The following is a 13,160-nucleotide window of genomic DNA, read 5'->3' as shown; positions in this document are numbered from 1 at the left end:
CAAAGTGATGCTTTTTGGTTCGGCTAAAAACGTACATACTATTTCCTTGTGGCACATATACAGAATATACTAAAATAAGCAGAGGAATGTTTAAACATTCCAATTAAGTATTTTCATTAGCTATCCTAATATATTTTAGGTTAAGAATCCTGGGTTAATAATGTCAAAAAGTCTAAAAAACAGTCCTTGTGATTATTTCACTAGCCAAATAAGTATCATCCATTCCTTAAATTGAAAATCTTCCAAGGTACCTTCCCTCAACATCAGCCATTAAAAAGAAAGTCTGCATTGTCAAAGTTAAGGTGGAAATGCATTTGAAATACTTTAAGCCAAAAATTATATCCTTTGAAAAGTATCTGTACCATCTTTACTTCAGTCTTTCCAAGGAGAATTCTCAAGATCTTTTTAACATAGTCTTGTTTTATTTTTAAGCATGCACTAGCCAAGGAGAATAATAGCCAACGTCTCCGTCTCCTGCCAGCTTTCACGTTTCTAAAATTTCCAGTAAATATTTTCCCCAGAAGCCAATTGAATCCCGTTCTAGAAATACTTCTTTTCCAATAAAAAGAGACACATTACCTTCCGGAGCTCTTTGTGATAATGCTCTCCTTTGTTCTAACTCTGTCAACTAATTCCTCTGCTTAAGAACCTACATAGGCCATTATATTTAAATTACTGGGAGTCCCAGGGTTGTTTGGAAGAATTTTCTAAAACCCTCTGTAATGAGTTACCTAGGGTAAACCCAAATGAAGTTGGATATTTTGCTTCACTAAGCAATTTAAAAATACAAGATAAAGGAGAACAGTTTCGCCTTTTTCATATTGCCTCTTATCATTTTTCTACTTGGTCAAGAATGAGGGATTCACTACTGGCAAGTGCTATCAGACCTGCCTTTTCCTTAAGTGACAAGAGTTCTGCCCACCGCAAACAGCCTCCTTCCTCCTCCCTCCCCAGACTACCTGGGTTGGGGAGAGCAGCCAACAGTGCTCATAACACCCCGTCAAAACAGACTTGGGGGTTCCAGGGAAGAATCTCAAGATGATCTAAACCACACAGGCCCCTTATCAAGGTTTGCAGGCTTGTTTGTTGCTGCGTTTGCTTCAATGAATGAACTGACATAAACAAGGTGTATTATTTTGCTAAATATTTAAAATAGGTTAATAAGCAAAGAATGAAAGGTCATCTATTGTCACAATCAGATGTTAAGCCCACAGGATCTCTTGTCAGGTGGCTGTTGGGGTTGGGGGGTGAGAAGGGAACAGAAGCAGCCTTGGACTTAAAAACAAGTCAAAATACATATCCATGCTGGATTTGCATTGAACATACAACATAGGTAATACATGCAAAAGTGATACCCATACATTTCCATTTTTAAAAGTCATTTATCCGAATAGGCAACTACTTAGCCGGATTACATTTACAAAAATCTCATCACATATAGCACTGCAGGAAAGACCAATTATTGAAGAATAAAAATCCAGGTGCCCTAAAAATTATCCTATCTTATCTTCCGCTAGTCTCTACAGACATTCCATCTGTGGCAGAAGAGCCTTCGGCTAACTCTAACCTTTGTTTCTGCTCTTCACATCTTGATCAAATTCCACCCCATTCGGGCCCCTATCTTCCTTTCAATTGGCCACTCTATTGAAGAAGTCATGCCTATGTCCTCCAAACCAATGGTAATGAATATCACCAGAACTGTTACTTAAACCTTATTACAAGTCCTGTAACCTTAGCGGCTACCCAGCATTCATCTTCCTATAGGTCCTAGGCTCCTTAAAGGCAAGGATCCCATCTTAACATCATTTTATTAATACCTGTCACGTGAAAATTGATGATGTCTACCATCCAGGAGCTGCTGAATTGCAATTTCATTTCTACCACCTTCCCCACTGGACCTCTGGCTGATCTCAAACATGTCACTGAGCCATGACCACAGAATGACCAGAGGGACAGGACAGATGGGAAGGGAAGTCAGAGTGGTGGGTAAACCAATCCATCCTTGAGTAATCAAGAGAAAAGGACTTCAGGAGCCGTCCTTCGTCCATACAGACCTTTCAGCCTCCGTGCTGTATTAGAGCACGATTCTTAGGGTAGGGCTGAATGATTGATTATGGATTTCTCTAGACCTTGAGCTTCCTTTTATCTGTCTTATTTTGACACTCAGTTTAAACTATCACACAGTACATTTTCTTCGGTGGTTAGATCCTGCCACACCTAACAGATCAATAACCCATTTTTAGGCTGTGGGTTCTTTACTGGCTGTTTTCAATACAGCTGAAATTGTGCCTATAGTTGTGGATTATGTTAGCGTCTACCCAGCATTTATAAGAAACTCTGCCCCACAGCCAAGGCAGTGAGGAAAGAAAAGCTACCGGTTATTTTCCCATTTCTGAATTATTCCAAAAGGATTTCAGACAGGCCCTTAAAGGGCCATCAAACCAACCTAGTTGGGCAGGACCTAAGAACCATTTCAAAATGACAATTACTTGGTTTTCTTCACAGCTCCAGCAAAGGTCCTATAACTAGCTCCGGTAACACAATAAAGTCTCTGCCAACCCTTCCAATGAAAAATTTTCCCTAAAAAAAAAATGTTCAATTTCCTTCTGGGGCAATTTAAATGACTCTCATTTTGTTCTACCCTTCACTCACACAATACAAATATTTGAAGACTGCCATTCACTAAACCTCCCTCGCCTTATCTTCACCAGGCTTAATAAATCCCATTTCTTTAAGTTGCCTTCAAAGGACCTATTCCCCAAAGCTTCATCAACTCTATGCCCTCCTCTACACCCAATATGGCCATTTTATTCTCTGAAAAAAAACAAAAAAATGTATCTTAAACATTGCCTAGCGCAGAGAAGAACACAGGATTCCCTTCGTAGTCTACACTTCTTTTCATGAAAACTTCCTTTTTACCCTATGACTGGTTCACAGTTAACACACCATTCTTTATAGTCTCCAATGCCACTATCATATTATAGAGCCAAGTTCTGTGACTTTGGGGTTTAGTTTCTTACAGGGACCTGAACCTAAGAAGAATTTCATTGACGTCTTCCATCGTGTCTGTGAAATTGAGTTTCAAGAAAATGCTGCTCACAAATAGTCAATGAACACACACAGGCAGAGCCCAACATTATACTCCCGCCCTCAAAGAGGCAACCCCTCCTCCTCTTGGCTGTATTTCCACTAACTCCATAGTATCAACATTACTTCCAGTTACCTACACCCATGATCATTCCAGTTCTTCCCCTCAATCTTATCAGTCCCTGACACACAGAAGGTGCCCATAAAATACGCCAAGTGAGTGAAGACCTGCACCTTTATCCTCCTGTTTCTTACCGACGCTTTCTTTCCAAAGCATGCACCCTAATACCCAGGTCCTCTACCCCTTCATCCAGAGATAATCTAAAGAGCCCATGTCTGCCCAGCTCCCCAACACATAGCTCACAGCCATGAGTTTAACGCTCCCAAAATAGTCTCCACAAAAATCTGTTAGATATTTGTATGCAAATGTTCATTACAACATTGTTTGCCATCCAAATATCCATCAAAGGACGAATAGGTAAACAGAATATGGTCTATATATACAATGGAATATTATTCAGCCTTAAAAAGAAAATTCTGACTTCCACTACAACAGAGATGAACCTTGAGGACTTTATGCTAAGTGAAATAAACCAGTCAAAAAAAAAAAAGTACAAATTCAGCATTTGAGAGATACCTGGAATAGTCAAATTCAGAGAAAGACATTAGAATGATGGTTGCCAGAAACTGAGGGAGAGAGAGGGAAGCTGCTGTTTAATGAGTATAGAATTTCAGTTTTGCACGATGAAAAGTGTTCAACAATGTGAATGTACTCAACACTACTGAACTACACATTTAAAGATTATGGTAGTAAATTTCATATTATGTATATTTTACTATTAAAAAAAAAAAAAAAAACACGCCACATGTGGTAGCTCACACCTATAAACCCAGCACTTTGGGAGGCTGAGGCTGGCGGATTGCTTGAGCCCAGAATTTTGAGAATACTCTCTACAAAAAAATAAAAAAATTAGCCGGGTGTGGTGGCACACGCCTGTGGTCCCAGCTACTCAGGAGGCTGAGATGGGAAGATCACATAAGTTAGGAGGTGGAGGCTGGAGTGAACCATGATCATGCCACTGCACTCCAGCCTGGGCAACAGAGCAAGACCCTGTCTCATAAATAAATAAATAAATAAACAAACAAACCTTCCCTTAGTCTTGGTTGCCCAAGCAAGGGTGTGTCCAAGTTTTAAGGAGGGGCTTGGCCTCTCACTTCACCAGACTGTTGGAACACGTTGGGGAGTATGTCTAACTGGACAGAATGGTGGAACAGGCAGCCCTGACTAGTAAGCAAAGCCTGGGGGCCACTCCTGGGTCAAGTCCACCTTACCCTGGACTTCAAAAAGCCTTCTTCATAACCTACACTCAGCACTAGATACACATTCCATCCATGCTCCTTGAGGCTAAAGAGAGGAGTCTTACCTTCCTAGTCAATTCCCTACCCCCAGCCATCACACCAATAGAAAGGTTTGGTAATCCTCAAGTAAGATCCTAATGCCTTGCTCCATGTTTCTGCAGTTTTTTCCAGCTGAAGCCACAAATATACTACCTTCTTCCTTTAAGGTTGAGAAATTAATCTCAAATATTATCTCTCATGCGGATGCTCTTACAGATCCCTGATCTCCTACTACCTGCCCATCAAGATTTAAGTTCATTTCCTTTAAAATCCTGCCCAGAGTACTTTGCACTTAAGACAACCAAATTCTACTTTGAATCAGAAGCTGTGCTCTTAAGAGGCTGTGCTTTTGCCCTGTCCTTCCTCCACCCCCAGCCCATAACGGAAGACCAAGTCATTGGGATTGGTAAGCCTTTGTTAAACTGAATCCAAAATGTTTACTGGGCATTTATTATGTTCAAAGCTTAGTGTAAGTGCTGGAGAACAGAAAAGATGTTAAACTAATGCTTACTGAACACCAACCACTATGTCTAGCCTGGGGCAATGGACAAGTTCAACTTTGTCCTTTAACTCCTAAGGAAAGCAGTCAGGGAAAAGCTCCTTGACTGATTTCAAGGACCCCAGGTGAGCTACATGCACTTATTCACCTAGAGAAAATGGACATTTACAGACATTTCCCCCACGTAAACTTTGATCCAGAAATCTGTATCTCTTTTGGTGGAAAGTAACCCAAGAATACATTTAAACAAAGAGCCAAGTGGATAAATATGCATTACCACTAACTGTAGTATATTAATTAAAGATAACAACTTCATCTTAATATCAAAAAAAACCACTCTACATGTTCAGTCTACACATTTTCAATTTTTTGTTTTCTGAGAGGCAAAGCTGAAAGGGGAACATAAGAAAATCAGCCTGATACTGGAGTCCACAAACTTCCTCTATGAGGGGCACTGTGCTAAGCATATAACATGCAGAATCTCATGTAATCCTCGCAGGAGCCCCACGTCATCATCTCCATTTTACAGATGAGGAAATGAAGCTTAAGGAGAGGTTAAGTGTCTTGTCCCAGAGCACACGGCAGGGAAGAGGGAGAAATGGAATAAAAATCCAGGGTGTCAATTTCAGAGCCCAAGCTCATAATTAACTGATGCCACGTGTCCTGAATAATAATTTGGTTTAAACCTTAAATTTTGCAAAAATGTTGAAAACCTGTCAGAAAGGTATGCACAGGAAGATGTCTAGCAAAAGCATGTCATAATCAAAATGTAAGCATAAAAGCCAAAACATAAGACGAATGGGAAAAGTACCAGACACAAACATTCCTGTTGGATAAATCTTACAAGATGTGTAGTTTTGTTTTCTTTCCTGGAGGGAAAAAAAAAGTTCAAGATCTACTCAGTCTCTAAGACTAGTAATTTCCTAATTCTTATCAAAAGTTAAATTAAAAAAGACAAAAAAATTAAAGTTTATTTCATTTTAAAAACTGTCGGCTGGGTGCAGTGACTCACGCCTGTAATCCCAGCACTTTGGGAGGCCAAGGCAGGTGAATCATCTGAGGTCAAGAGTTCCAGGCCAGCCTGGCCAACATGATGAAACCCTGTCTCTACTAAAAATACAAAAATTAGCCATGTGTGGTGGCGTGCGCCTGTAGTCGCAGCTGCTTGAGAGGCTGAGGCAGGAGAATCGCTTGAACCCAGGAGGTGGAGGTTGCAGTAAGCTGAGATTGTGCCACTGTACCCCAACCAGGGCAACAAGAGCAAAACTCCATCTCAAAAACAAAAAACTGTCAAGTTTGTTATTTACTGATACCCATGCTCAAGAATTATAGAGAAATAGTCAAGTTCTATATATACTTGAGGCATTCACTCATTTATTAGGTGCCTATCCCATCCCTAGCCTGTGCCAAGCACCCTTACAAAAATCTCTTTCTAATCTTTAGGGCAATCATATTAACAGAGTAGGCATTACTCCCATTTTAGGGGCAATAATAATTCCCGTTTTACAGATGGTAATTATGGCTAACATATATTAAGCTTGTACTATGAGGCACCATTCTAAAAGTTTTACATGTAGCAACACATTTACTGGCAGAGATTAAGAAATTTGCCCAAAGTTACAGAGCTAATAAGTGGCAAAACTAGGATGGAAAAATGAAAACTCAAAAATGTTAAGCAGGTGGATCACGCTTGTAATCCTAGGACTTTGGGAGGCTGAGGTGGGTGGATCATAAGGTCAGGAGATTGAGACCATCCTGGCTAACCCCGTTTCTACTAAAAATACAAAAAAATTAGCTGGGTGTGGTGGAGCACTCCTGTAATCCCAGCGCCTCAGGAGACTGAGGCAGGAGAATCACTTAAACCCTTGAGGCGGAGGTTGAAGTGAGCCAAGATCGCGCAACTGCACTCCAGCCTGGGTGACAGAGCAAGACTCCGTCTCCTAAATAAATAAAACTTTTACCTCTGCTAACTCCCTCCCAGGCCTTCCTCACTGTGGACTTATAGCTGTAGCAATATCTATTCAAGTTAAGAGAACTGCACAGGAAATTTTGCATATATGGATTCCTCCAAGTGTCATTTAATCCCATTTTTTGCTTTAAGGCTACAGAGCTGTCAGTCATGAAGCCATCAGACCAACACAAGGTAGGCTGGACTGTGCTCCTCCTACTTGTCATCTGCCTGGTCCCAGGGGCAGATTTGGATTCCTGCATTTACCAGAGCCCAGTGGGAAACACTGAGGGTCGGCAGGATCAAGTTCTAGAGCCTAATGCAACCTGAAGAGCACAGGCCCCCTCTACAGGGGCCATGACCTTCAATTCTTAAAGAGAAAACAGAAATAGAGATCTTGATAAAAACTCTAGATTGTTTAATATCACCTCAATGTTTTCTAAAAAGCACCATGTAGGCCAAACAAAACAGGTCTCTGCCAGCTATCAGATTACAGCTGCCCTTTACTTAAGAATCTGAGGTCAAAAGATGAGCCATATGATCATGTCCAAAAAATGTCAGAAATCAGAGCTGCTGGGCCAAGCTGAGTCAACTCTAGTCCTCTCTCTGTACAACAAAGATTGACACTGGATTTGCCCTCCAGGCAAACTTTTACCTCCACTAACTCCCTCCCAAGCCTTGCTCACTCTGGACTTATAGCTATGGCAGTATCCAAGTTACCAAAACTGCACATGCAATTTTGCATATCTGGATTCCTGCAAAGGTCATTTAATTTCTCTTTTTAAAAGTTGCCACACACTAATGCAGCAAAAGAAAGCACTTCCCACATGGTAGCCTGCCAACTCTTCAACTGAATTCATTCTGGAGAAAATGCTGCCACAGCCTTGACCACTACACCTTGAAGGGGTCCCCACACTGCAGTCCAGCTCTGAGAATTCCGCTGGAGACACTGTGGTTCATTTCCTTGTGTCATTCTTTAATCAACTGGAAGAAGCTTGAGGAAATGAGTCAAAACCCTAAGGGTAACTTCGAAGGACTGTCAACAACAGCAGCAAAATTCATCACCACAACATCTGTACATAAATGTGCTCCAAGGGAAGCCCGCAGAATACTTGGCACATTTCTGATGAGAATTTCTTTTGGGAGAAAAAATGGCTCTGGATGGTAAATTGTCGTTATTTCTCATCGTATTATCCAGGGTAAATAGCCAACGGTATCAGCCGTTATTGGGGGTGTTCGCTCCCACCTATGCACAAGACCATTTTTATGTTTTGGAGAGATGGATTTACATTGGCTTGCATCATCATTTTAGAGGCAGCTTACCTTCATTTCAGAGACCCTACCTGGAATGGGACAGCTAACACCTAAAGCCAGCATACCACAGGTTAAATGCCTACAGCCCCTTCTCCAAGCTAAAATTTAATGAATCCTCTCTCCACAAATACTCCCTTGTCATAAGACATGCAATTCTCAATATTTTTCACCAAAATTGGGAAGGAAGTGACACTGGCCATTCTGCATTCCCAGAACCTCCAACAATGCCTGGCACATAGTAAAAACTCATTAAATATTTTTGAATGAGTCTTACAACAGATTCTGGTGAGTAATGTGAATGGATATACAGCTGGGCACATGAAGCCAATCTCATCAGGTTTCACCACTGATGATTTGGGGCTTATCCTTGCCAGTTTCTCCAGCTGTAAAACATTAGGGGTAATAATAGTACTACTTCCTGGGCCCATTGAGACTACTAGAAATTGCAGGTAAAGCCACAAGCACCGGGCCTGGTACATCGTTTCCAACTGAAGAGCAACAACTATGTAACACACACGTCATACGAAATTTAAGATGCATTAGAAAGCATGCTGTAAAAATGCACAGCATACAGGATTTAGAGTCATGAGAAGAAAATATGGGGATGAGTGGTGGGAAAAACAGAATAGGGATAAATGAATTATCTGGGATCTCTTTATAAAACCATTTTATTATTTCCAGTAGGATAATTTAGAGTGCCTTGTGTCCAGCTGCTGAGAATGTCTCCAGCCTCACACCTGCAGGAACGAGGGGGGAAGGTATGATTCACTATTCCTTGCAGGTTCATCCTGTTAGGCACAGGAGCTGTAATACTGTTGTAGGGGGGAAGGGGAGGAGAAGAACGAGGGTTAGGACAAAGTGGGTACCTCCTAGTCCTCAAAGAACAATTCAGAGGAATATATGGGAATTGAGGGGCGGGCAGCATAAGCCACAGCTCTAGTCAGATGCATCCATACACTATGAGGTCCCTGTGAGCTGGAGAGGCAGAGGAATTTCAAAGAGGCAGGCAGGGACCAGGGAAATAGTTGAAAAGACTGCTGAGTCTACACTTAGAACATTGGAGGATAATTCTAGATGCAAAGGATCCTTCAGGATGCAGATGCCCCCTTGTACTCTGGAGGACACTGACTGGATTCCCCAGGATGTAAGCAACCTGCCCAAGGACACGCAGCCAAGGAATGGCAGAGAAAAGGAGAATCCCGGGGACAGAGTAAGGCTTGGTCGTTGTACCACACTGCCCCCCAGGAGGCAGACCTTCAAATTCCCTTTGCCAAAAATCTACTGGGAAGAAGGAAACCATTGATTCATTTAATTTTTAAAAAGGCAGATATTCGATGTGGTCTTTCTAGTCTCCTAGTGGAGTCTAGTTCACATACCTTAACTGATACTAAAAAGGCCAAGGCACAAAAAACAAAGACCAGATGAGTCGTTTTAAGCCAGGTAATCAAATCCTCCAGGGAATCTGAAGACTCCCGCGTGACCCCTGCTGACTCCTCCTGCTGCTCAGGGGTCCAGATGCAAGGCCTCTCTACCCCCACAGGAAAGCCCTCACAATGGTTACAAGATGAGGACGCGGGAGGCTGCGCCTGGAGGCTTTCTAGAGAAACTGACCGGTAGTCGACAGTCTCACAACCCTTGATTGCGCGGCTTCCTTTCAAGCACTTGATTCCAGCTTAGACTCACTTTCTATCCTTACATCATCAGGGTAACCTTAAAGGTTTGTTTTTAAAAATGACCTGGGAGACAACAGGGCTTCAGGGGTTAGCTGGGCGACCTGCACTCGCGCGCACCAGCGACACCTAGAAAACAAGGGAACGGGAGGCAGGAATCTGACGGAGGGGCTCCAGCAGCCTGGAAGTCCTACACCTAAGACCCAAGTTCCCACGCGAATATACCTGGATTTTTGTTACAGCTTTAAGAACTAAGATTTGCAAAAAGTTCCACTCCATCTCCCTCCCCATCCCCAGGCAGCCCTGAAGTCTAGACGTCCCGAGGGTGGGGAGGCGGGCGGCCACGAACCTCAAAAATTTCCCAAGAAAATAAGGACCTGGGAATACAGGTCGCAGACAGCCGGACTAGGGGCTTCCAGAGCCCGCCAGGCAGGCCAGGCACTCTGGCCAGCGCGCTAGGCGGCCGGGGTCAGGAACCGCAGAGTCCCAGCACGCTGTCCGCTGCCTTCCCGGAGCAGGCGGCAAACGCAACATCCAGCAGCCCCGGGGCGCTTGGCAGGAATGAAACGGCGCCACGGCAGAAAGAGGCGAGCACGGGATGTAGGAAAGCAAAAAGTCTGCAACCTAGCGGCTGCTTTCCACACGCCCTACCCAAGTTGTCCCTGTCGCCACTACCACCAGGTTCGCGGGGGTCCGGCCGCACACTCGCACGCCGCACGCTTCCCGTGCAAAACCCTAACCCGGAGGCGGGGAAACGCCTCAGCCTTCGAATCGTCTCCACGGGTGGCGCCGCGAGCAGAGGCGGCAGCGGGTCGGTCCCCAGCTCTGGGCACAAAGAGCGCCTGCAGTTGGAAGGCAGCAGCCGCAGAGGAGAGAAAGGGCACTTTAACTTTGCCCTCCGCGCGGCGGAGAACCTGCCGGCAGGTAGTCCTGGGCGCCGGTTACACACACGCAACTTTTAACAAAAGGAATCTGCGGCCGCGCCTCGCACGGAGTGATAAGGCGCTCGGTGCGAGCCCCCGAGCCGCCCGCCTCCGCCCCCAGAGCACCGTCGGCACAAAAGCCACCCCAAACTCAAAAGCAGCCTGCAGCCTCGCTCACGCCTAACCCCTTCGCTGTCCCCACTCCCGAAAGAACCCCGGCTTCGCGCCCCCCACCACCAGCAGCTGAAGTCTCCTCGCGCAGGTGAGCAAGGCAGGGTTCTGGAGAGTCCGAGGGCCGCCTGGAGTCTCCCCGGAGGCTGGAACGCAAGGGTATTGAGGGCCCGCAGCTCCCCCTCCGGACGCACCCTGGCGTGTACCACCCTCCCAGGCACCGGTTTCGCCAAGGAGTCGCACGGCCAGGGTGCCCGCCGCGGTGTCCCACCTGTCTGGAAGCGGAGCAGGAGGAGCAGAACGCAGAGAAAATCCCAGGCGCCGCGAGCGCCTCTCATCGCGGTGGCTGCGCTGGGATCCGAGCTCTGGTCCACGTTCCAGCTCTCGCCCAAGTGCAGCGAGCGCGGCAAAGCCGAGCCCCCAGAGCCGCGAGCGCCGAGCGCAGCCCCTCCTCCCAGCGCCCTCCCCCTGCGCGCCGGCCACGCCCCTCCTCGCCTCGCCTCCCTCGCGCCCGCCCGGGTCTCGCTCCTTCCCGGAGGCGTCTGGCCCCTGCTCTTTCGACGTGCTAATGCCGGGGGTGGGGGGACGAGGGGGTGCTGTGCCCGCCCTCGCCGCCCTTGACCCCGGAGCCCCTTTCTCTCTCCACCTCTCCACCCCTGGGATGTGGTCTGCCAGTCCGAGGCCGTTCCCGGACCAGGGAGGTGCTGCCCGCTGGCTTTGTGAAGCTGGGCACCATGTGCACGTTAGGGCACGGTCCCGCCACCTGCCAGGTGCTCCCTAGATAATAAAGGTCGGTTCCCCGCCCCTCCGGCGCGTTCGAGCGAGAGGAGGCTGGACGCCGCTGGTAGCGGAGGTACGAGGATGGGGAGGGGAGCGTTAGGAAATTGAGCCCCGACATTACCCTCCAGGCCTGTTAGGAGCGCCTGGCACCGCGGTAAAGGCTGAGCCTGGCTTAGCTAATTGTTTCTGCTCAGTTTCTCCACCTGCTTCGTAACATATAAGGACACAGTGGATTCCTATTGGTCGGCTTGGCCTACGCCCAAGAAGCCGGTACCCGGACTTTTGTGGAGACTGGGGCGGTGGAGTGGGGAGGGGTGCGTTGCGAGGTTTGCTCTGGGAGCCCAGGTTTTCTTACACATTTCTTCCCCCACCCCAACGCTGCCAACCCCTGTAATGATTTCTCTGCCTCTGTATCAGACGACAGTTTCAGGGCTAGGGATCCCTGTGTTCCTCTTAACTGTCCTTGCCGGTCCCAGGAGCAAAATAAAAGCACAACGATTCTTTTAAGCAGTATTTCACTGCCCAGAAAGTGCATTACCCACGGTCTCATGGTGGATCCTTGAACGGAAAGCAGCAACAGTGTGGGGGTTACTAGTTCCCCACACCGACTCTTCTTTCATGCTCAGGATAACAGCTTTGTGAGGGGGATAGAGCAGGTATGTTTCTTATTGTAGTGAGGGAAAAACCCTTGTTTGAAGTCATACTCCAAGAAAGATGAGCTTCCCCTAAGCATTTTGATAAACTAATAAGACATCCCTCCTGAGAGCTCAAAAATGGAAAATGAATGGCAGATGCCCATCAGAAAAAGGGATAGAACAGATACATCTTCTCTGAAGTCTCATCCAAAATTTATAGTTGCCCAGCTACCTCACTTCACTGGATATTGAAAGTTCTCCTGTTGTTTAATGGTGACAGGACCCAGGTTGATGTAAGAAAAATGATTTTTAAAGCTAATCACTTAAAAATTATCAGTACTAGAGGATGATCAAATGATCAATATGTATAATTGCCTCTCTTCAAATGTATGTATTTGTTCACTCGGCAAACATTTATTTAGTGTCTGCTGTGAAGCAAGGAGGAGCTAGGTACCAGGAGTACTATTATTAATAGACAGATATGCAGATGTGGCCCCTGCCCTCACAGTCCTCATAATCAAGTATGGGACCTACATCCCAATCTCCCAGCAAAAGGTTCGAGTCCTGCAACTGTAGGAGAACTGAAATGCAAAAGGTCTGTGCTCTGGGCCATCAGATCTCATGTTTTTCTTATGATGACAGATAAAAGATACCACTCAAAGCAATCATAAGTTTCTGGGATCTTGATTTATTTCTAAAATCCATTTTGTATTGAGAAAAAATCACTATGAGCTA

The 13,160-nt window shown here is 45.6% G+C and overlaps 1 protein-coding gene across 7 annotated transcripts in view; it reads right to left on the bottom strand.

Annotated features, from left to right (window-relative positions):
* KIT (KIT proto-oncogene, receptor tyrosine kinase) overlaps positions 1-11,928 on the bottom strand; it is an 84,532-nt gene extending 72,604 nt beyond the window's left edge. For 3 of the 7 annotated variants that reach the window (XM_032274220.1, XM_032274223.1, XM_032274225.1), the window contains exon 1: positions 11,282-11,440. In XM_032274220.1, coding sequence (XP_032130111.1) covers positions 11,282-11,348 — 67 coding nt within the window. In that variant the 5' untranslated portion in view covers positions 11,349-11,440. Of the gene's footprint in view, positions 1-11,281; positions 11,442-11,911 lie in introns of those variants that run through there. The other 4 variants (XM_032274227.1, XM_032274222.1, XM_032274224.1 and 1 more) reach the window with 4 other exon arrangements.
* Positions 11,929-13,160: the final 1,232 nt, after the last annotated feature.

The sequence above is a fragment of the Sapajus apella genome, unplaced genomic scaffold (genome assembly GCF_009761245.1).
Source record: "Sapajus apella isolate SASKATOON/1434 unplaced genomic scaffold, GSC_monkey_1.0 scaffold5, whole genome shotgun sequence".
Taxonomy (NCBI): domain Eukaryota; kingdom Metazoa; phylum Chordata; class Mammalia; order Primates; family Cebidae; genus Sapajus; species Sapajus apella.
This window is presented reverse-complemented; position numbering and strand designations above follow the sequence as displayed.